We start from the raw sequence: 25,562 nt of genomic DNA on the forward strand, positions 1-25,562 counted from the left end.
GCGATTTGAACCTCACCTATAAATCAAAAGGATGCCTTTAAATTCCGCAGCAATGCGCCTCTGCACTGGTTCCTAGAAACACTGAAACCTAAAGAAAAATCTCTGTACAATTAGCTGACCTGGCACTGTAACTACAGCAAGCTCAGTTTTCTAGCAGGAAAACCTTTCTGCCAGGTGGGACTGATAGACAGTGGTAAAATCTCTGCTACCTCTCCAGCTGTAATTAGTGAGGCATTAAACTCACCTGCAAGCCCCAAAAAACTGGCAGAGAGGGTGGGGCTTTCCAGGGAAGCTAGTCTCCAAGTTAATTATTTTGTTAAGGTTTGACATTATGTGCTGAAGCTTGTCTGGTCAAAATCTCTGATATCCGGGCTTCCAGAAAATTAGCGATATTGTGTCATTGTGAGATGAGTTTAATCCCTGTGGGATTCAGCTGCCTGGCTTTCAGGCCTTGCCTCCCTATCCAGGCACATCAATAGAAGTGAGCTTCTCCTCTCCGGTGTGTGGAACAGGCAGTTAAAGTTTTAAAGAAACAATTAACTCCTAATTAAATTCCTAGACCTCTTCACTGCTAGCAGAGGAATACCAATGGAGATGGGGAGCAGAAAATGACAGAAAACCAGTACTGTTTTCTCCTCAGGTCCTTTCCAAGGCCTACAGTTCTGTAACACAGCCTGCCTACAACCTGCTCACTGCCTTAAGGACTCAAAACTGAGCCTGGGTCCTACTTTGTGCCAACCCACCTCTGTGTCAGAGTACTAAACTCAGGACCTAGCAGGGGTGACAGCAAGAACAGCTCTGTGGGGACATCATAAGGGACCATACGCATTTCCCTGTGTCCTGGCCCTCCCTGAATGCCAAACCAGCCCACGCACATTTCTGCAAAGCCTGGTTTCTGTGAGGTGCTGGCGCTGTACTGGAACCACTAGATCTGTCAAATGAAGCAATCTGCTCTACTTTTGACAGCAACTGAACTTTCATTTCAATTGAAAGATAGAAGAGTGACTGGAAAATGGCAGTGAGCGTGCAGCAGCTGCTCTGTAAAACCTACCCATTCCTCCATACTGGAGGGCACCTTCAGCAGCAGCTGGGCCCCTGTGGCCTGAAAAAGCTGATGCAGCCACACAGGCTGTGACTGTTTTCTCAGCCTGCTCCATCCCAATCTGTGACTAATATCATCCAATAAATGCCTGCTTGCTTGCAAATGGACTTACTTCTAAGTCCAGCAACAGTGGCTGCAGTTATTTCTGGCTGCCCGAATCCCATTTCCCTTTGCATTTACAGCTATTTGCTGTAACCAGAGCTACGTGTCCACACGTACTGCCAGCTCCTGAGCACTCCTGCAAACAAGGTAATGTCCCTATTGTTTCCAGAAAGCATGTTGTTGTTGTTGACAATTTGCTGTCATGGACTTTGAAACCTCTCAGGTATACACTGAAATTGCCATACTTAAAACCAATTTACTTAATTCAAAGGATGTGGTGTTTTTAATAAGTCCACCCTTTATGTAAATAGCATGGGTTTGTTTTTTTTTTCCTTAAAAAAAGTAGCCCACCACAATAACCTCATTTTCTGGAGGAGTACTGTCATATGGAAATTTAATTGCTCTAAACAGTGAGGGAAGATAATTACTAGAAAAATCATGGAAACATTTGAGTTGGAAAGGACCTTTAAAGATCATCTAGTCCCACTCCCCTGCAATGAACAGGGACACCTACAACTTGATCAGGGTGCTCAGTGCCTGGTCCATCCTGTATGGCAGTGACTGAGAAAGGAGAGGGTACATACTATTGTTTCCAGATAACAGAGCTTACAACTGAAGTCTATTAAAGACCTTAAGAAACCTCCAAAATAAGCTAGTGAAAGTCACAATGACATCTGGCCCTGCACCTCACAAAACTAAGCAGAGATTCCTGAAGTTTCTAGCTCAAAGTTTAACCTGGGGGGAACACTTTTGGTTTCATGGACAGCAAAGACCAATTAAAAGAATAGACAGGAAGAGTCTGGCAGGCAATTGTATCAACCTAGCACATAGAAGCTGTAAATTGATTTAAATACAGCATGGATAACTTTCCCCCTCTCCCACAAGGGACAAAAACATTTTAACATCAGAATACTTACAGACAAGGGCTTTAAAGCAAAGCAAACAGCCTTGATTCCAAATAAAATTGTACTGACAAATCTGTTTTATCACAGTATAATGGTAATAAACACCACTAGATAGGGCCGGACTGAATTCAGAAGAGAGTTTCTATAATTAGTATGAAAACCATATTTGGTACCCAAATTAAGAGCTCTTTTGTTTAACTATAAAGAAGTCATAATGGAGAAATTAACAAATTCATTCCAACAATACACAGCTGTAATTAACAGCCTATAAGTGCCATATTTCTCTTGTTCTATGTTGTATTTGGAGGTTTGGTACAGGTTTGGGTTTTTTTCCTTCATTGTGTAAAGCTTTTTTTTAAGCTACTAGACTACAGTAATGATTGATTACAGAGACCAACACTCAGTTAACTGTTGATGCAGGTATCGAGAGACTGTTACTCTTTTTTGGTAAAAGGGAGAACACAGTATAAACATAGGAAGAATGAATAATTACCATACAGAGTTAAAGAGTGTAAATTTTTTTTTTTTTAGTTGTAGTAATTGAACAGATCAATATGATAGGAAAAGTGATACAATAAAGGTGTGATAACAGAAGGACCAGCACACTAGAAAAGTACTATAAAGGAAGGGAAGAAAAGTGCTCACCTGTATCCAAATAGCCTTGGTTTGAAAGAAAAACTTCACCAAGGAGGGACCTCCAGAAAGAGATCCTTCTCCTGTGGCAGTCAGCCCTTAAATGAGGTTTAAGAGAGGTGCAGCCAGGCTTCACCCCTTCTGGTAACGCAGCTGAATTGCCTTCACCTGTGCTCCCAGGGCTGATTGGGTCCTTTTCCCAGGTGCTCAATCAGTGGTTCAGGCCATGACTCAACAGTTTCCATACAACAGTATAACAAAAATCACTATCGTTAAAGCTCAGCTGTGCATGAAGTATGTTCCTCAATAAAATGAACAGTATTTATTTAAAAAACACACTTGTGAACACGCTCATTTACTAATTCCTATACTATACTATAAAGTAGTTCAGGATGTAAGTTTACAGTTAACTGCTTTATACCAGTAGGAGATATAGGCTATTTTCTCCAGATATTTCTGAACGTGTATTATCTAAAATGCTTCAGTCTATACCTAATTAAGCAGATAAATAAATCCTATTGAAGCTAAAGAAGCTACTGATGTGATTAAAGGTGATACATTCAAATTCTTCTTGGAATTCAGATCCGAAATCTTAACTCCATCTGCAATCTACAATGCATTTAGGTAGCTTTAGACGCTTACTTAAATCAATAGGATTAGATGCTTGCTTGAAGTTAGCAATGAATTTAAATGCCGTGCTAAAAAGGAAAGTACTCATACAACAGATTAGCTGTGGTTGAAATTTTGCAATAATTATCGAGGAATGTTTTTGAGAAACTGAAATACGCTCATTTTTCCATTAACTTTAAGCAAACTTACAGACAAAAGAAAATATAATTAGTTCAATTTTCTTCATCTCAGTACCTTGTATTCCATCATCTTCTTTCAATGAGGAAAAAAGTCATGGAAAAGGAAGGGAATTCTTTTTCCAGTCTGGGGGTGGCAGAGTAGGGGAATATTAAGTTCCAAGTTCCTGATATTAGAAAAAAAATAGGTATTTTCTAATTAAGTAGTTCCGCATAGCAATACATCATTGATTTTGTGTTTTTCTAACTGGGCAAGTTGAACGTAAGACTTATGGAAGGTCACTTTTGCTGACATGAATGTCTGTTTTTATATCACTTCCAACTTTTTTTTCATGGCTATCAGATCAGATGAACTCGAACCCCAGATCGAAGTGTGAGAGGGAAGAAACAAAACAAAACAAAAACAAAACAAAACAAAAAAAAGCCAAGCCAGCATTTGTATTAAGAAACATTTTTATTAACAAAACAGTAAATTCCACTTGCTTAGCATTTCCGATAATGAATAAATTGGCCTTGCAACAAATAAAAAAATCGTAAATATCTATCACAGAAAGCACTATAAGGTTAGGGGCATTGGGCCTCTCTTCGATGTCTTAGGGTTGAAAGTTTCACACATTATTTAGTGTTTTGTTAAAAAAGGCAACACAATACAGTCATAGAAATGAAGCCATCTCAGTCAAACAAATTAGATTATTATAGAGTAGGGATCCAATTTTATGTTAGGTAGTTGTTTTATGTCTATTTGCTTGTTGTTGCTGCTGTTTTTAAACACAAAGGAATATTAAATCCATTTGCTGGCACTTCTGATATATCCGTATTTGTTTTTTGCTAAATTACAAAATTAAAGAGGAAATAGGAGAACCTTCAGAAACAGTATTAAAATTGTGTTTGTTTCTTATGGTAGTAACAGAACTTTTTTTCCTTGATGTGTGGATTTATTTAAAGATTAATCTACCAAACTGCCTGGAAGTTGACCTAACCATGCTATTTCATGAATGCAATCAATACCAAGCAGAAAAGACCATTCCATCTCACCCAAACCGTATTCTGCCTTGTCCCATCTCCTACCATCAGTTTATTCTTGTTTTTCCGCATTTCTTCAGGCAATGAAATCTTTCAATACTGACCACCACCTGGCTTTCAACTTCTCTCCTGCCTCCAGCTCAAGTCTCTTGCTCCCAGCAATGACCATCAGTATAACTTACCCTGCCTTTCCCTGAGTACAGCTGTCTTGCAAAGGTGGGAGGAATTAAATGCCGTAGGTGAACAACCATCTATGCAATGAGTTTTGAATAAATTTTGTGAAGCTGTTCTCATTTCTCTGAAAAAAAAAAAAAAATCATTTCATAAATACAACATAACACACCTTGTTGAGGTTGCCAACCTTCAAAAGAGGCATTTTTGTGTCAGCTACATGTATTTTTAAGGTGCTCTGACTCCCAGACAGATAGCTGTACCAGTTTTGTGCCTGCTGTTTAAAGCTGATTTTATATTCCTCCATACTGCCTGTAAAGTGTGAACATCTATATTCCGTCTCAGGAGGCCTTCCAATGATTTGGTTGGATTTCCATCAAACTACCCTCTTTCTGTCTAATGTATTCCCTTTGAACTTCCATGTAAATAAAATGTTACGCTATGATTTATTGCTGTGAACCTAACAAAACAATACTGTAAAAAAAAATAAATCAAAACAACCCTTTAGCATGTAAATTATAGCATTAGATTTAATACATTTAACTAAAATGCATTAATGCTTTATATATGCGAGAAAAGCTATTATTTTAAAACATGATGAACTTATATTTATCTGGTTATGACGCCTTGCAATACTGCACAATCAACTTAGCTAAATAATATTTTTTATGTGTCAAAATGCCCACCATTGAAAAACACTATCGTGCACCTCAAGATAATTTCTTTTAGAGAAAGGGGTAAATTCTGCAGTAGATTCAGCCTGGATAATTAAAATGGGTCTTTGTAGATCTTATACCACTCAATGCTGTAGTAACTGTTGTTCGTAAAACTGAATGCCAGATCAACACTATATGATACTTCCTAAGATTCTCAAGAAACTCATCATTCTCATGATTTTGTAAGAAGAGGTTCCTGTAAGGCAAACCATGCTCTTCAATAGTGAAGCTCTGACTGTAAGCCAAAGACCAGTCTCTAAATATTTAGCTAATTAATGAAAGTATATTTCTAGGAAATTTGGCTATTCTGATCAACTTCATTGATGCATAATCGGGAGTGAGAGATGGGGATAGGAGGGAGAAGAAAAATTACAATAGATATATATTTTTTGCTTTCTAGTCCACTTCTTTCATACAAACTACGAGAACTTAATTGCAACAGAATAGAGGCTGTACAGGTAAGAAAAAAATTAGCTGACTCTTATATACATTCATACACGTCCCCCTTAGTATAACCACTACACTGTAAATTAAAATGAAAAAAAGAAAAAGAAAAATCAAAGGAAAAAAAAAGTCTGTGACAATTTATAATGGCTGCAAAAAAACTGAAGTATGTCTGTTGCTCCAGATGTCATAAAACTCTCTATACCTAGCAACACTTATAACATTGAGTTTACCAAAAATGGCTGAAGAGCGGATATAGTTTGCATTTTCTATACAACAGGCTATAAAACATCACTTATCACAGTCCAGAAAGCACATATAGATGTGTTTTTATATAAACATATGTAATAACATATTAAGCGTGCATGAAAATTTCCCAATGATTGCATCTATGCCCTCTTGTTTCCTCGTCTTTCTTTCTTTTTTTTATTTTTTATTTTTGTGGAAATGTGCCTTATATTCCAGATTTTTGTTTTGTTTTGTTTTTGAAAATAAGGCCTCCGTACTATTTTCCTCACAACCAGAAAGGGGCTTTTTGAAAGTATTTCTACATAAGTCTTCAGAAAAGCCAGCACTTTGTTTCAAATGCAAGTTTCCAATCACTGCTTCACTGCACCAGACGGCAAACTGTCTATGTTTGCTTGTTGAGTCACCATATATAATGACAGTCTTCTCTGACAATAAGACTAACTCACTTCTCAAGAAAGCACTAGCACTTTGGCTAAATCCAGAATCATAGGTAGCTTCTTTTTTCTGTTTTTTTTTTTTCCTGTTTTGTTTTGTTTTAAATTTGTTTTGTTTCATATTGTGCCTTGATGTTGTAGTAATACTCCTTGCTTTATGAATGCGTGGTGCCATCATTGTCTTTCAGAACTGTTCCAGCAACATAAAGACAGGCAAGTAAATGAAAACACTGTGGATGTTAGGGAATTTATCAGCTCCCGTTTCTGAAAAACAAGAGCATGAAATGCTTGTTTTTAAAAACAGTCTTTCCTTTCTGATTGCATTCCCTGTCTTTTTTGTTTGTTTTTGAATGTGCTTCATAAAAAGTAAAGTAAATAAGTTTGTATTATGTCTCAGATAAAATGAAGACTATTTCTATACAAGCGTTCATTTAGATGTTGAGATCAGACATAGTACTCCTTATCCTTATTTTTCTTGTTTTTGTTGGAACTTTTAGCGCTGTTGGGCTGTTTTTCCTTGATTACAGCCCCATTGGATTGTGCTGAGTTACTGATGTAGTTTCGACTCTCGTCTACGTGATACGATCCTTCGTCTCGGTTCCTGTACTTGTACATGGCATACAGGAGAATGAGGATACACAGCGCTGCTGCCGCCACGATCCCAACTACCATGCCTGTTGTGCTGCTGGATTCACGAATCACCTCAGATGAGCCAGGATACTCCCTTCCTCCTCCTGCCCTGGTAGGATTTGCTGTAGGTAGATAATGAAATAAGGGAGTGGTTATTATTGAGTTTGCACATTGAAGAGTTAGTCATATCTACATGCTACTACCGTGCATCTTTCTCATGGCACTCACTAGGTCGGGACTGTCTGCCAATGCCCCCTACCCTACCGGTCCTGAAGCGTTCAGGTTTGCAGCCTATTCTATTCTTATGTCTGTTGGTGGGAATAATGAGGCTTTAAACAAGGAAAAGAGCAACAAGGAAAATGTAACAGTAGCCTTCAGAAGTACCATTTCTCCAAGCGTTGTTATTAAGCAAAGAATAAGGCATGCCTGAATCTAAGTGCCAGCACACTGGTCTGGGAAGAAAGGCTCTCTCCCTCTTCCTTTGCCACTTTTTGTAAAGAACAAAAAGCAACTCTTTTGTAGTTACTGTGAGAACAGTGATAGTGACAATAAAACATACAAGCAAAAAGAATGGGGGGAAAAATCAAAATTCCCCATAATAAAAAATGATTGCAGTAAATAAGCTGGCTACAAATAAAGTATTCTCAGTTATTCTTTAAATTCCTGTCAACAAGCTTCTCAATTCCTCCTTTCCTTCTATTGTTCTTTTCAAATTAATTATACTTCTCTTTATTTTTGAATGCTCTCAACTCTACCTTTCTCTTTCATCATTCACAGCCTTCCTTGAATGTGGTTGCACTTTAGAGAACTTTTTCACTCAGTTTCTCTCTTCCTTCTTTTCTTCACTGACCAGACGTTTCCAAGGCCAGAAAAGCCTCTCAAACGACACAGAGAGAGGGTTTAACCCACATCTCTGGCCAGATTTTTTTCAGTTATATGAACAGAACCGACCAACCTGTGAAGTCTTCTTGATAGGAACTATTGTGCTTTCTGACATATTTTATCCCCTTGCACAACCATGTGAATGAAAGCCAATTCCAGAAGGAATTTTTAGGTTAAATGCCCACATCACATGTAATGCATATACATCTCCCATGATACCCTTTCTTTATTTCACTTAGCAGAATGAAGGAGGGCAGGTTCTTTGTATAGGATTTCTTTGAGTGGCAGTAAGTGTCATATTTTACGGAAGATATATCTCAGACAACAACAAAGTGACCTGGGTCTGTACAGCATTTCTCTAATTATACCAGCATATCTAAAGCCCCAAGAGGCCGTGAACCCTAGCAGTGCCAGCCTTGGCTGAGCTCAGGAGCCAGAAAAGAGCAGTGAGTGAACCAAGGCTTCCCATGGAATAGAGCAAAACACTTTCATTGAACATCTAGCCTGGCTTACAGAAACCACATTTTAAATAATTATACGTTATACAGTCAGTATAGTATAAGTGTTATTTAAGAGTATGTATAAAAGCTAGGTTTACAACATATCCATACTGTCAGCTTGATCAGTCCTTGCTACAACAAGCACTTTAGAGAAGAATATTTAGAGTAGGATCTTGTTTAAGGTGTACAAAGGCATACTATGCCCCAAGGTTACTTTTGCACAGTGGATGTGATGGAAAGATGATGATTTTAAGCATGCTACATTAAAGATAACACCACATCTACACTGGTAAGACAATTACAATGAGTTTGCACAACCAGAATTAAAAGCGTCCACTAGCTGCTTTGCTGTGCTTTCCAATGCTTTCCCATTGACTTCCTCAAGTCTGTGAGTTATAAAATAGCAAAAAAAGCCACAAACCTTGAAAAAAACAAAGCTGCCTCTCTACCTTGCTATTACTCATTAATTATTTACTGGTGATTTGTGTTGCTACTGTCAGAAAGCCGCTTCCTGGCAGCTGTACCCTGTAAGTTCAAAGAAGGTGACATTTTATTTGGCTGAAAGAACAGAGTTGCTACAGAGAAATTCAAGAGAAGTGCCATTTGTGTCAAATAGTATTTTAATTTTATAATTTTTTTCCTCTGCAACTTCTTAGTTGTTACAGGTTGGTACAATTGATCTATTCCACAACCTGTTGTCAGAGAACCAACTTTGCTTCAAAAAGCTCAAGAACTTTTTCTCATTTCAGAGTATATGTCGCCCTACTAAGAACTGGGGCCTAGCTCCAAGTTGTGAGCATATTAGATCCTATTTCTTCGTTGTGTCTATTGTAGCAAATGGAAATTATTTTACATATAAGGTGTAAAGACATTGGAGTTGGAGTAGAATGGTCAGGATGCGGTTGGACTTGATTTTAAGATCTTTTCCAACCTAAGCAATAGAATAGACTCCTAGTATTTTCATAGTGAATGAAAATGAGACAGTCTTATGTTACTGCATGTGGGTTCAGGAAAATGAATTACTGAGAAATAACAGAAGAAACTGAGTAAACTCTGTTAATACCTGATTCTCATTCTCCTGAAAATACACACATTTGGACCAAACGCCATCACTAACGTTAAAATTAAATTAACATCCACTAAATGACAATAGCCTGTCTATAGGGAAATTGTCTTTTAACACTGCATCCTGAAAAACATGTAAGGAACAACTTTAATCATTACCTAAACTCTTGCCTTTCACCTGATGGCATCCTTTTATTTTTAAGAATGTTTTCACAATTATCTCATTTAGCCCATCTGTCTGAGGACCATTCAACCAATACAACAATTTCGTTTAAACTTAAAACATTTTCAAAGCATCTGCTGTTACATTTGTTTGGATTTTTGTAAAAGGAGCAGTTCAGCAAAGGAAATGCCTTCTTGCTATTTTTCTTCTGCTTATGTTAAAATACACCTTTAACCTAGCAGGACCTTCCAAGGCAAATGAAGTAGAAGGAAATAAGAGGAAAGTTTTAAAAAGCACATGGGTTTGTCTGTGAGCATTGCGGCTGGAAAGGCTCAGTGCTATAAAGTGCTATAAAGCAAGTGTCCTATGTCCAGACAGGGAGGAAAAGGCCAACCTAAGCTTCCTCTGTATCTTATGTAAATAAGCAAATCTCCAGCCATTAACACTGCTGGAAAACAGCTGCCTCTTATTTAAGCAGGACCTTCATGTGAATTTACCTCGATATCTTCTCCCCTGCAAGAGAGGAACTATTGCAAGCATGCACAACAGATGACATAGTTGGAGAGCAAGTAACAGTTAGCAGGTTACAGAAATCTTGCTCTTTGCTTCTCAACACTATGAGAAACACATGATGCAGATTTCAGCCCGGGATCTTTGCAGCTGAACCAGGTAGTTGGCTCCTGCTTTTTGAATGATAAGCTAGCATTTTTGGAGGTGGATCAAGATTAAATATAATAAAAACCCCCAATATTTAAGTATAAAAGTCATGAAAATATTCTAAAAACAATCTATCTGAAGTTGAAGATACTGAAATGAGGATCAAGAGAAAAGTGTTAGGACTGTGACCATGTGCAGACCACATCACCACAGTGAGAAAAAATAAAAAGACCCATTGTGGTGCAATGATCCCATCTTGCAGCATCTGCTCTGAAGCACAAATCTTCTCAACAGCATACGACAAGCACTTTTGGACTACCTCAAAGGCCAGCTTAGAACAGACTTTTAAAAGCCTCTTCTACCACTTATGAAGAAAACTTAAATACTGAAATAATAGCAACTGAACACAGTTTAGCATTGTGTAGTAATGGATTAGAAAGTTATTATTCTTGACTGTACTTCTAAAGCGGTTTAAAATTTAAAGGGAAAAAGCTAACTATTTTCAGTGCCCAGTTTTCATTAATACTGTGAAAAGAAAATTGGAATTGCAGGCTCCCATGGTGTTTGTGAATTGAAATTAGCAGACTTAAAAACAAAACAAAAAATCCAGCAAATGGACCCCAAAAGTGTTTTCTTTATGTTTATACCTTCCCACAAACTGTGAATAGGAAATTACTCACAAGACAAGAATGTTTAACTACTCTGTTTGCAATGAGGCATGAAGGCAATTATTTATAGGACACATATTAATTTTCACTCTGCATGTTATCATTGTAGACCTGTTTGTGGTTGATTTTCTGCAGCATTGTTGGATTCTAGTGAACTGGTTTCTGTGCTCACTGCAATTTCAATGTCTCATTACAAAGACTATGTCAGAAAAACAAACTTCAGTGCTTCCTTTGCTGAACAAGTGGAATAGGTGCAACTGCAAAAACAGGATGAGGATCTGCTACAAACTTGCAAGCCCACCCTGGTCTGAATACAGGGATATTTCAGCCTACTGCCTTCCTCATTGGCCTCAATTAGCTCTTGAAAGGACGCAAAAATGGGGACCCTAGGGGCTGCCCAGCAAAGAACAAGCTGTCATGGGAGGGAAAGAGCAGGAGGTAATTCCTCTGAGTTGAATCTCAGCGACCAATTTTTATCAGACTTAGAATTGTCTGTATCCAATGGCACATGTAATCCATGTGAGAGAGATACCACAAAGCAAACGCATTGCTGAACATACATGCTGCACTCCTTGGTCATTTTGACACCAGGATTCAAAGAAAATGGGAGCTGAGAGATGCACATAAAACTGATAGAGACGTGGTGGAAAGGTGTGGTGCTTGGGAGTGGAGCAACACATTTCCCACCTTGAATGACGTCAATGCATTTGCTCTAAAAAAATCTGTCAGACGCTTGCTGAGTTTAAGAGAACAAGATAATAACTTACTTTCAAAGGTGCTTCGGATAAAATTATTGTGCTATCTGTACTACTCTTTGGTGCACAAAGTCAGATTCTTTGCTTCCTACGAATCAAAATCTTGCACGTTTTTAGTAGGAAATATATAATGCATTAACATGCCTCTAAAGTGATGCTAACTAATTTTGCTACTCATAAAAATAGTTGAGCAGCAAAACAGCATCCACAGATAAAAACAGTAATTCCTATATTAGGAAGCAATACATTCCCTCTTTGCACAGAATACGGCGTTTATTTCCAAGTACAGTGACCTGCCATACTGACATCAAATGATTTATAAATTCTGTCACCATCTTACGACTTCAGGTTTTGTGCATAGCGTATTTTTTTTCCTGTGGTTGAGACATGGGAAAGTGATCTCGACCTTCTTTACACGTCAAAACAACTCTAAAGGGAGATGGGTTAGTTGGCAGTGCAGCGGCAACTGATAAGACATGCAAAGAATGTATTTTGCAAATTGATATGATCTGCAGAGCTAGGGAGAATATATTTCACGCAGTTTAATAAGAAGGTTTTCTGAAAACACTTTTCTGCCAAACTGAATGCAATTTTAGCCTAAGCGGAAAACGTGAACCAATATATTGCTTCGTGTTTTTAGCAGTCATCATCCCTGGGCTCTTACTGTCATGTTTTTTTTTTTGTTTTAGTTGTATTGCTCCTCTTTCAGTGTTCCTTGCCTCACAATATGGATACTTTCTCCTTCTATTCTTAAACTATCAGCCCTAACTCTTCCCACTTCCACATTCATCATTCATCTTTGCTTCTAAGTAACTTATCCTGTTTTTCGGTGTGCTCTGGGGGGGCTTCGGTAATTTGTAACTTCGCTTCAGAAATTTTGACTGGTCAGCATAGTCAATGGATAGTGTAGATTTTAAATCAAAGTACTCTTAAATGGAAAAAAATATGTGTTTTTGTGAATAAGATAACATAAGGAAAACCCAAAAATATTATACTTCTGATAAAATATTCCAGCTTGAGGTAAGTAATTCTAATAATGGGGAGACAGCTGGGAGAACTAAATGAGGACGTTGGCTGCTGGCAGCTCTAGCTCTCTGAAGGGTGGGATGAACACCAGTGTTACTGCAAGGAAAGGGCAGGGGCACTAGAGACATTTTTTGGCCATAGCTGTTTTAATGGCTTCATTGTACCAAGAACTTGTATTGTTAGTGACAGTGACACTTGGAAACCACAGAATTTAGTGAAAGCTTTATTGTCGAGCAAAGGATAAAGGCTTCTTTGCTTGCTGTTCTTATCATTATCATTTCGTTTAAAACAGAACAAACAAACAAAAAGCAACATAAAAACAAATCAAACCATCTAATCTAGGAAGCAGTTTTCTGCAAGGGAACACCAAAACGTCGTCATAAGGAGTGAGAAATCTGATGGCTTGTCCTGCAGAGCAAGGAATGATTCTTGCTTGTGAAATGAGCTGGAGATGCTCACACCCTCACTGATCTTTGCAATTGTGGGTGATCCCCTGAATGTTTTCCTTCACTAAGCAGTTTCTAGCTGACCAGAGAAACATTTGTGCACACTGCATTTAATTTGCTCTAATTACTGTCATCAAGTCAGACTGACTAATAATAAACTTGATTATATGCTTGGGAAAAGAAGGGTCCAAGGTTTTGAGACGTTCACACACTATATACAAATAGTGAGCTACAACTGCCAAACAAAGCTATGGATACAACTCACAGCTATAGCTACACTTGTTGAGCCTGAATCTTACTATTTCTCAGACCTCAGGTGTTACCCAAGGGGTTGGGAATAGAAAGCTAAATGGACTTCAGGATTGATACAAATAATGCTTTTTTTTTTTCCCCTCATATTCTTTTTCTCAATAATATTAAAACATTTAAAAAAAAAAAAAAAAAAAAAAAAAAAGGATTGCTGTGTTTACCTCTGCTTCTGTCATCATCATCTGTAAAGCAGTACTGCTGACCGGTGTCAGCACAAAGCAAAAGTTTGAGGGGTCTAAAAAGCTTTTCTTTTGGAATATAATTCTCATATATTTTTATTGCTTCTATTTTATTTTTTGTTTATCCCTTTTCTCTAACTTTTTTGGCTGTATTTTCACAACATGTCTTGTATGTAGATCAGAATCTACTGCTCAAGCCAGTTTACACTGAAGCTACCCATCTCCCAAATCCAGACTGCAGCTCTTAACCTTTGGAGAAGTGCAGGTTTTGAAATCTATGGGCCAGGACAGCATGTCAACACAGCAGAACAAGACTTACTTCAGGTCTTTGTGTAGTTAGAATGAGATAGCCTAGGGTTAGACAATTTTGGGTCCATGCATCCTCATTACAGGTTATTTTTTCCTTGAATTTTCCCTGCTTCCATTTATGAGTAATATCCTTAGAGAATAACTATTTCTCCAACTTGGCAGCATTCACTTGCTACTCTGCAGGTTGTCAGATGACGCACTAAAAATGCAGTGTTTCTGCAGAAGTTTAAATTAGGTCTAAGCAAGTAGCTGAAAATTAGCAGCAATGGTCCTACTACTATATATGCACAACAGATAATGAAAACTCGCTCTGCTCTGATTGCTAGAAAACATCAGCGAAAAGTGCCAGTTTGCCCTTATCTCTGTTGTCTGGCAGTGGAGTAAGCAGCCCTGTTTGCTGCCAGCAGTCTGTTAACATGGTAATTAGTTGATAAGCTGCAGCTGGCATACACTAACTACCTTCTAACACTGTATTAATTGAATTTATCAGGTACCTCAAATGGTTAGCTTGAAGCATAATGGTTTGCTCGCACACCTGTAAGTCCCCGGTCCGAATGCAGAATAACTAAGCTGCAAAAGATCACGCAATAGGAAGTGCCCAAGGGTCACTTAATTCAGACACCTGATTCTGACACCTCTGACTTCTGTCATATATGCAGTGTTCCCCCTTCTTAGCAAAACTGTATTCTCTCTGTTTGCTAGGGATGGCTGCCTCAGATTCTCACCTATCTAATCCTTCCTCCAAATAGTAAAGGTAAAGCAAATTTCCTACAGAATTTTAAGTATCTGATTTAAAATTGCACTGTTCAAACTTGGCATAGATGAACAACATCATGTTGGCTATAAGCTATTTTATCCCTTCACAAAATGCTGTTCTTCTACTAACATATCCATTGAAAAGTGACAATAAACAGGGCAGAGAAAAGATCTTTTTCCCCACAAAGAGGCAAATTCAATGTGTTTGTGTTACAAAGTGACATGAAGTTAGGTTCAGTACTGCCAGTGTCAACAGAATAGTGCAGGAGAAAATATATACACTAGGTGTAGGCAGTCAAACTGGAATGAAGAATAGCTCATGGAACACAGTTGCCTTGCATTAATCAAGGTACCAGTTGCATAGAATCTAATTTCCGAGTGTCACGGGCATAGACTGATCTAGTTAATAGTACAGGGACAGGTAGCCAGAATTGGAGCATTAACACTTTAACTCCCAGTGCACTACATGATGGTATGATGTGGAATACGGAAAACCAAAAATCGCAGAATCATGACTAAGAAACAAGAACTACATATTTATGTCAACATTCTAAGAGTAGCCCTGATCCTAAGCGTAAGCTTAATTGAAAAAGACCAATTTTAACAATTACGTGTTTAAATTTTGGATTTTTAATCAGATTTCCATAAAAACTGAAGGAACCTTTTTGAGATTCAAGCAGCTAATTGTTGCACAAGCAAAACCTCTACCTTTCCAAAATTCCTCCTTTCACCCCGCTTCTCCCCCACTCCCCAAAAAAGACAACCAGTTCTGGCACTGTGGTTCCACTCCAAATAGGAAAGAGAATTTAGAAGATGAAAAGGAGGTTGCTTTGTAATGGAGTTCAGAAACTTTCAGCTGGAACAATCAACACATGCCACATATGGGACAAGATCTGACTCAGTTGTGATTTGGTATTTAAAGAAAGTAAGATAACAAGCAAGCAAGGATTACTGCCACCTAATGAAGTATATAGTTTATCTTCTGAAATATGCATCAAAAAATCCATCATGTTGGTTCAAACAAGCACAAAAGTGCTTCAAACTGCCCTGAACCTCTTTACACATCAGTGACATGCGCATCAAACACTGGATGTAATTTGTTGTATAATTGATAATCTTGACTATCAGTCTTGAACTGACATCAGGACGACTTTGTCCAAACGAACATGGTCATGGATCCTTTTTTTTCTTTTTTTTTGTAATTGAAAAAGCCACTACATCAACAGTCAACAAATTATTCAGTAATTTTGAGATTTGCTAGATTTCTCTTTCTTTGGAGTTTTTCTGGATTTGTCACCCTCTCCAGTTAATGCTGAAATAGTCTGTAAGACAAGTTCTACATCTGGGAGTAGCAAAAATTATAGGTCAGGCAACTACTTGTATGCTAACAACAGTGTTTTCTGTGAAATTTCTAGATAAATTGTGGAAGCTCTCAAGAGTTGATGCATATCTATGTAATGAGGCAGAGAAAAAGGAAGAGAAAAAGAATACTAAATGGATTGCAAGACGATTTTTCCAGCAATGGGACAAACCTGTGCTTCTCCACTGCTGTGTGTGCTGAACGTGCGTAGGCATCTCCTGCTCTCCACAAGCCTTGCCCAGCCCACAGAACTGTGATCCGCAGCTCTAAAATGCTTGCTGTTCACTTCCTCTGACTCACATTATCTCCTGCAGGGATTGTATGCTTGCCTTGACTGGCTAACATATCACTACTACACTTTAGTAAAAGGATTATATGTTTGCTTGCTAGACATTTTATTGAAGTGCCTGGATTGCTTCTCTGCATTTCATCCCAGCCCAAGTGTCCTAGCAGACAGGATCATATGATTCAGATTTTTGTGTAAATACCTTGAGAACTGAGCCACAGTATTTTACATATTTAAAAGAGTGAAAATTAACACGGCCCACCCCTCCAGTTTCATCAAATTACCAGAAACATTACCATCTGGTTTCATCTCAGCTGGGGAATCACTGAACATATAACAGTATATAACAGTATATAACAGTAATAATCCCATTATTTACCTTATGAATGGATGCCATTCATATACACATTACAGAAAGGAGAATCTTCAACTATCACAAAAGATGTGAGTAGATTTATGAATACCTTATACACAGGAAACTCCATTCATAATTTTTCTACCAATGGAAAAGTTCTTGTACAAGTTAGGACAGAACTTTGTATGATTTATAGTGACTTGATATTGATATTTTTCACCAGTCTTAGAGCCCAGTGAGTCACTGATATTACACTGATAGAAAACCACTATGTCCAGAAAAAAAATTCATCCCTCAGTTCCCATCCATATTTTGAATTCTGATACGTTCATGTCACTGTGAATGCAATTAATAGACCTTAGAATGCATTAACCTGTGCTGTCATTTCTAGGGATTGTACTATACCCTCTGAATTACATATATTCAGCAAGAAGTAAAAATCTGAATTGTCCATGTTTAAAAGGCATGTTTAGCTTGCAACAGCTGAATTCTGTCTTAAAGTTTGCTTTAAAAATAAACTTTAAAATTATTTTCTTTGTTCATAGATCCAATGCACTTCTTGAGGTTACACAAAGAAAGCACATATGAGAGCATGGGCATGCAGATCATCCCTAAAATTACTGATAATGCATTAGAGGAATTAGAATTTTCTTAATTATTGAAAAAAATATTTATTAGAGTGAAAGAAAACCCCTTCTTTCAGTATGTTGTTTTTAGTTACTCCTAACACAAGAAATGTATGAAAACACTCAAGACTGGCTAGAAAGCTACAATTCTATTCAACGTCCCTGTGTTTCAGTAATGTGGCTGGCAAAGGGTAGAGATCAGTGTTGATACAACACTAACTGTAATTTTTGTTTTCTTTCAGCTCCTTGCATGATGCATTCCAATCAGTTTATTAAATAAGGCATTTACACTTGTGTGTAAATTATAGGAATAATTTCACCTCACACTGCAATTTTATTTTATTGTTTTGCTGCTAATTGAATCAGGAATACAGTGAATAATTTGCAACAGGAAAAGAAGTGCAAAACTTTTATTAACAGACAGAAATCCTTCACTGTCCGTATTTCACAGCTCTGCTCATTAGAAAAAATAGGTATAAGTTCTCAGATCAAGTTTAAAGCATCACAAAGTGTTTGAGAATGTATGGTTCTATCTGCCTAATACATGTTATAACACAGAGGGAACATATATACGGAGGAAGCAGTCTGCACATGCAAAGTCCTATACTATTCTGCTTACAGGACAAAGCCATCCCCAGAGCAGTGAATAAATGCTACTGCATACTTTATAAAAGACATCTTCAGCAGTGGCTTTATCCACTTTCTCCTGGCTGCATTGATGCATTGCATATTTCTGAACACTGCCAGTGGTTTTCTGTGATGCAATAAGTTAGCCAAGGTGTCGGAAGATCAATACACGCACAAAGATCAGTCTGTAAGCATCTATCCTATTACTGGTCCTTAAATAATAATGTGGGAAATAATCTAATCCCATTTCTTTCGCAGGATCAAGAATCAAGGCTAAGACAGGTAACAAATTCACCAGTTTGCATGCAGCACTGAACTCTGCCCTGGCTATTGCCCTCTTTCCCTAGAGACTGAGTACAGGACAGGGTCTGACACTAATCAATCACTGCCTTGGGAAGTGGAATCCAAGGGCTTCTAGCCAGTCAAATATTGATTATGAGATGCTTAATTAATTTCTCTTGTTGCAACACATGAGATTCTGGTGGTAGAAAGCTGATGAATAGCTTGGTTTGTTACCAAAACGCCACTTTTTCACTATGAAGGTTGTCTTTGCTAATGCTTTCTAGTAAATACCATACATGCTGGCAGAGTTCCTCCTCTATGCGTCCCATTTCTGATGGGGCCATCCAGAGAGATTTTTCAAGCTAAATTCTAATTTAAAACCTGGTTGACTCCTGAGTTGGAGAGGATTTAACTGTAATTTGCAGCAAAAACTCTGTTTTGTCATATGCTAAAAACTGTAAGGCTTTGACCACCATCAAGATTTCCTGCCATTAAACTCCATGACTCTACTTCATTGGACCCAGTTTGGGCCCCAGTTTTTTGAATCTTTCCATATCCACAAAAGGGGTTAGATAAATTCTAACAAATAAAATACTACTCAGCATAACTGGGACAAATAAACAGTGCAACACACATCCACTGCAAGTCTACAGAAATCAGAACTCTGCACAAAGCTCAGGAAGGGCTGGAACAGCACTGCAGGCGTGCAAAATGGCCATCTGCCCACCCACAGTTTTATAGCTTTTTAGGTAAAATTATTAAGTCATCCCAGCTCTTTTTTTTTTTTTTTTTTTTTTGGACAAGTTTCCACTATTATTAATCATAACTTGCCTACAAAATGAAAAAACTTTACTATTTCCTCAGTCAAAAGAAGCAGAGGAAACAGTTAAGGTTACTATTTGTGTTGCTATTAGTATTTAGATTAAAAAAACAATACATGTTGCTTTACCACACAAAACATAATGGAAGCAAAATATGTTGACTAACTTTTGCATGATAATAAATTTGTTATGACTTCATCCAGTTATGGCAAATTTAGCAGTCACAGTGAAATTTGCAATTATGATGTTTGTGACTTTATGTCCCAGACAAATTGTTGGGATTGCTGCTTAGCACCTCCTACTCTGGTCTACACTTTTATGTCCTATATAAAATTTGTTGCAAATAGCTTCTTTCCTTTTATTCTTTCAAAGACAGGTGCACTGCAAACAAAATTTGTGGTGGCAGACCAAGACTTAATACCAACTACAAACTGCAAGACATCTATCCAACAAAGTAAGTCCTATTTTAAACATAAGTCTAGCTAATTGGTAACATCTATCTAACAACTAGTATCTATGATATATAGGTCTACAATATTCAAATGATTTATTGAGTAGTCTTCCACTTTGAGCTGAGAACTGCAGCTAGGAATAGGCTTAGTATGGGCAATCCTCATGAAAACGTGTGCTTATAGCTCTGTCAATAAAATCAAATGGGCTCTGGTCATCCTTTCAATGTATTCTTTCTAGAAAAAATATTGATGTGAGATTAATGAGTATGCTGTATGCTGAATGATCATCACTAAACAAGAGAAGAAATCTAATTAAATTTCAAGCTACGGCCTCTCAAGTGAAAATACAATAGTATAATTGTCCTAATAATCATATAGATTCTATAACTATCTTCCTTCTAGAAGTATCTGGTAGGAAACATGAGCTTCACCAGCTTCAGTGAGGAGGTGAAGGTCTGGCTATGTAGAAACAACTGAGTTTTGCGAAAGAAATTAAGGGAAAACAGCTGAACTGAACCATGTGAAAAATTTAAATTGAGGGTCATATCATTTTGCATTTCCTATCCCCAAAAATCAAGAAAATAATATTCTGTCATTGTCAACAATATTATGTTTTTCTCATTTAAGTTTAAGCCTACTGGTAGGAGTGGACGTTTACTGCAGTATAATTCAGATGGAGTATTATTTGTATGGACTGCAGTATTATTCAGTGCTTTATTGCTACAGGACTACTTATGGAGAAATCTTATTTGTAAGACTAAGTGGTTAAGATTAAATTTTCAGGGAGACAGGTATGCAAGAAGTTACGACTTCACCAACCCTTTTGGTTGATGTTGTTTCATAGATGAGAAAAGGACAAGGCCATTGAAGAAGGAGGCAAATTAATAGCTTTTAAGAGTCGAGAGTGGGAGGACAAGTGACATTTTGATGTGTAGAATGACAGATAAAATGATCCAGACAATTGAGTTTATGGAGAACAAAATTCTTGTGCCAATCCATGCTTTTTTTTTTAAAAAAAAAAGCAATAGAAGTTGGGATCCAAGAAATGAAACAGTAAAACCATTCTCAAATAAACAAAAATGAGAAGTGTAGCTGAGTGACGAATGATGAGATAGAACAGGAAAACAGTGGAAGCAGGGACGTGTGGCCCAGAGAAAATGCAGGGTTGCTGTCCGGACTTTGAGAGATACAATCAGGAAAACCAAGGCGCAGATGGAACTAAACTTGGTAAGGGATGTGAAAAATAACAAGAAGGGATTCAAAAGGCTTATTGGGAGCCAGGTAAAGGAGTCTGTGTTCCTTCCTGATAAATGAGAAGGAAGAACTGGCTTCAACAGACATAGAGAAGGCTGAAGTTCTACTCAGTGAGCTCTTTGCCTCAGCCTTCATTGGCAGTTGGGCTTTTCACATCTCTTGTGTTCTTGAACCTGTTGGAAGGAGCAGGGGGGAGCAAAATCCCTCCCACTTTAAGAGCAGAGCAAGTCTAAGACTGTGTCTTGAGACTGAATGTGCACACATCTATGGGCCAGATAACATGCGTCTCAGGGTCCTGAGCAACTGTCTGATGTGGCTGCCAAGCCACTCTCCATCACATTTGAAAGGCTGTGGCTGTCAGGTGAAATCCCTGGAGACTGGAAAAAGGGAAGCATTTCTCCCATTTTCGAAAAAGGGAGAAAGGAAGACCTGGGAAACTACAAGCTGGTGAGCTTCAGGTCTGTGCCTGGGAAAATCATGGAGCGAATCCTCCTGAAAGCAATATTAAGGCACATATGAGTAGGAGGTTATCTGAGACAGCCAGTATTGCTTCACCAAGAGCAGATTGTGCCTGACTGATCTGGTGGCCTTTTACAAAGGAGTGATGGCACTGGTAGACAAAAAAGGGCAACTGATGTCTACCTGGACTTGTGCAAGGCCTTTCGCATAGATACCACATCATTATCTCTAAACTGGAGAGAAAGGGATTTGAAGGCAGGACTATTTGGTGGATAAAGACAATAGCAGGAGTGAGTGCAGCCTCATCAAGTTTGCTTATGATACCAAGCTGAACAGTGCAGTTGACACAAAAGAAGGACAGGATGCCATCCAGAACCAAATAAGGCTCAACAAAGCCATGTACAAGGTGTAACACTTGACTTGTGGCAATCCCAGGTATGTATACAGACTGGGAGAAGAAGTCATTGAGAACAAATCTTTAGAGAATTTGTAGATGTCTTTAGTTTGGAAAAATACCATAAAACTACTTTAAATTTGAAACTGATGTATTCTATTATATTCAGATTTTTACCATCTATTACAGTAATTCAAAATGAACATTGCTTTCACTACTGACATAAAATATTTGAAATACTGGACTTTCATTGGGAAAAATACTTAAGGCATTAGCAATTGCAACACCTTTTTTTCTGATTGAAGTTGTCCCTTCTTTATCACAACAGTTACAGGGGTCCCAGAATGCCTTTGTGAGCCTAGCCTTTGGTAAGCTATAACTCTGCACAGATCACAACTACCAAAAATGGATTCTAGGCTTTTGCCTTTGAATACTATATGGCAAACTGTCCCTCCCAGCTGGCATACATATAATAGGTATAAAGACTGTGATTTAACTCATCCATAGGTAAGAAAGGACTGTCCCTCTAAACTTCTGGGAGATGGAAGCATGCAAATATGAAATAAAAGAAAGTAGTAAAAAAGTTGACTAACCTAACCCACCTGAGCTCGGCTCACAGGGATCAATGTCCTCATCATCGCTGGGACATTCAGCTGAGGCCACCAGGATGTCATCTGTGGTCTGCAAAGAAAATAAAAGTCAAGTAGGTATATCTTAATTGGCTTATTATATTCTAAGGTCCTCATTGGTATTGCTTGAATTTATACAAGGCCCAGAGCATTCCAGATTTAATAATGATACAGTGACACTTTCCAACTCTCTATTAGTGGGACACTGCTTTTCAATTTGCACTTGTCAGTTTTTAAAGGAACTGCATTAGATATTCAGTGCAAGCCCTTAAACATTATAATATTTTCATGCAATAACAGAAAGTACAAGGAAAAAATGTGTACATTCAGGCTACCCATCTTTCCTCTTTACCTCAAATGTCTCTGCTATGATATTATTGAAAACACAAAGAGCATTAAAAAACAAGTCAAAGTATTGAGCTGCCTGCAGCTGTTAAAACTGAAATTATATTGATTGCACTTGCTGCAGATATAGAGCCAAAAAAAAAAAAAACAAACCACAACACCAACCTAAAGGAAGGAAACAAAACTATTACTGAGTTAAAGCCACTATTCAGTGAGAAGAAAGGAAAGGAAAGAAAACAATAGTAAATATATACAGTGTTAGAAAGTACCAGTTAAAATATCCTTTTGTCTTTAATAAGTGAAGGATTGCCCAAGTTCTGTGCTGAGCTCAGAGAAATTTGAGGAACATCTGTCCAGAATTAGCTTGGACAGTTTGTATTTAAAAAAGAAAAAAAATAAATAAAAATCAAGACAGAGGTTTTCTATCAGATGATAGAACCCGGAGCAATACATCGAAAGCAAACTGGGGACTTCCATCTACCTTACCTTACTGTGAAAGAACAAGAAAATATTAAATGAAACACAGAGGCAATCAATCTGAACCTAATAAAATGATGCACCTTCTGTTCAAGCCACCTCTGAGAATAGGCATTTAGAAATATAATAAGAACATCCACAGTCATTAGGGGAAATAATAGCAGAGAAATATAAACTGTCATGCTCATGGTCATTTCTCAAGCAATTACTAATGAGTTCAGGAAGAAGCTTTTCCTGTGGGTAAAATGTTTCTTTTCTGCCCATTTCAAGCTTCCCTTCGCCTCACTGAAGGAAATACATGAGGAGAATAAGAAAACGTGACACTGAAACATACAACTAAGGATAAAGTTGGCAAAAAAACACTCCTGCTTTCCTGTATGATATGTATGGCAATTACAAGATCATTTTGGTCAATGTGAAATATCATTTTTGGATGTTTGTTTGCATCGGACAAGGACTCTTAACACTCAAAGTTTAACCTCATCAGTTTATGTCTGAATATGTAAATACAGTACTCCTGGCATTTTATGGACAAAGCTTAACCAGTGTTATTTATCATATTCTTCTAACTAAAGTTCTAAAGCAAAGCACATTACAATAATAGGCTTTTCTTTGTCACGCTTCAAGAATATTAATGAACGTACGCTTTCCACACTTCTGTGAGGTAGGAAAGTGATACAGGAATACATTTATTCACATGTGAGGTAGAACAAGGAAAAGCCTATTATAATCACATAAAGATAGAAGACTGAGACATAATAGAATGGAATAACGTGTTGAAGGCATTCAAAATGGCTACAGACAACAGCTATGTTATGTCACAGTTCAGTGCCTTAATCGTAAGGACCACCTTTCCTTACACTTGGAAAGGTTTATGTAAATCTGCAAGGCTGCCAAACCATGTTGGCAGATTTGGAATGAGAGTTATATATACATAAAAAAAAGTTTTCTAGTTGACCATTCTTCCTGCTGTATAGCTATAGCAAAAGTCAGCTGCAAACATCATACTGAATTTCTAATGTCCATTTCCTTCTTCCAAAAGACAACCATTTAAACCTGAAAATCAATATCTGCTTAAAAACCAATCTCTGCCTCCATTTTTCCTAAAGTACAGATTAAAAATAAACAGCCAGGTAACCAACTAATAAAGCCTGCACATAAAAGCTTAACTCTGTACTTCAAAAACCACTTACAGTAATAAGAAAGTATGAAAAAAAGAGCCACGCATCTCCCAAACAGTTTCAATTTTGTCAGCAAAACCAAGTGCCATATATTTTTCCTTCTGTCCATAATGCTGATGTATACTTGTATGACCTGCAGCTGGAATACTGAACGCTCCCAGTTGAGCACTAGGGAATTGTGTATGAATACCATTCAGCAGAAAGCATCATATGCATACATAACAGTGATAGCAACAAATTATTTTCTCTAAGAACTAGTCTAAATGAATTTTTGTTTAAGGGTGCTTTGGTGCACGCAGGGGATGTGTTAAGTCCGTGATTCTTGTAACTTCACCAGATAGAGATTAAACGTTCAGGTCGAGTTACAGAAGGACCACAGTGTCTCTCGTTACTCTTTATGTAGCACACTATGGTCAGAGTTTAACCTAACTACAGTCTCTTTGTCCAGTTTCGACTGTAATCAAAATTACAAGAAAATAACTATTGAAACATCATACATTTTAAGTGACTTAACATATGAAAGATACTTTGCTCAGTTACTTATAAAGGGAGGTCAAGCCTATCTTTGTAAGATGCTACTAATTCTAGTGATATCTCGGGAAAGAATGTGCACACTTCTTCAAGAACAAAGGGATGTTCTTGTTTGATAAAAGTGCATGCACACTAAGGATAAAGAAATGAATAACTATTAAAATAAATGTGAAGATACCATGCCAAGATTTGCATCTCTGAGCAAATAAATGAAATAATCTTTGTTTCAAAGTTAATACAAGATATAAAACGGATTTTGTTGCAAACAATAAAACAAGTACCAATATTTGAATGAGAAGAAGTAAAGTATGAAAATTGTTTTCTTCGTAAGAAATGTGTCAGGAATAATTCCAGCTTAGGTGTCAATTAACAGATGTGTCACAACCTCCCCCTATTCTCTGCTTTCCCCCGAACACGTCTTTCCCATTACTCACATATTTTTAGCATAAAGGCAAACGAGCTGTGAAAGGAAGTGAAATGGTAGTGACCAAGCTTCATATGAAAGTCATTAGACCACTTAACACAATTTTAAATGGGATTAAGAATTAACTAA

The 25,562-nt window shown here is 37.5% G+C and overlaps 1 protein-coding gene across 24 annotated transcripts in view; it reads right to left on the reverse strand.

Moving 5' to 3' along the window:
* Positions 1 to 7,029: 7,029 nt before the first annotated feature.
* NRXN1 (neurexin 1) overlaps positions 7,030 to 25,562 on the reverse strand; it is a gene marked incomplete at both ends in the record, with an annotated part of 632,844 nt that continues 614,311 nt past the window's right edge. For 16 of the 24 annotated variants that reach the window (XM_079550648.1, XM_079550642.1, XM_079550641.1 and 13 more), the window contains 2 exons: positions 7,030 to 7,337; positions 22,440 to 22,527. In XM_079550648.1, coding sequence (XP_079406774.1) covers positions 7,030 to 7,337; positions 22,440 to 22,527 — 396 coding nt within the window. The remainder of the gene's footprint in view (positions 7,338 to 22,439; positions 22,528 to 25,562) is intronic. The other 8 variants (XM_079550649.1, XM_079550645.1, XM_079550646.1 and 5 more) reach the window with 1 other exon arrangement.

This window comes from Tetrao urogallus (assembly GCF_951394365.1).
Source record: "Tetrao urogallus genome assembly, chromosome: 2".
Lineage (NCBI taxonomy): Eukaryota > Metazoa > Chordata > Aves > Galliformes > Phasianidae > Tetrao > Tetrao urogallus.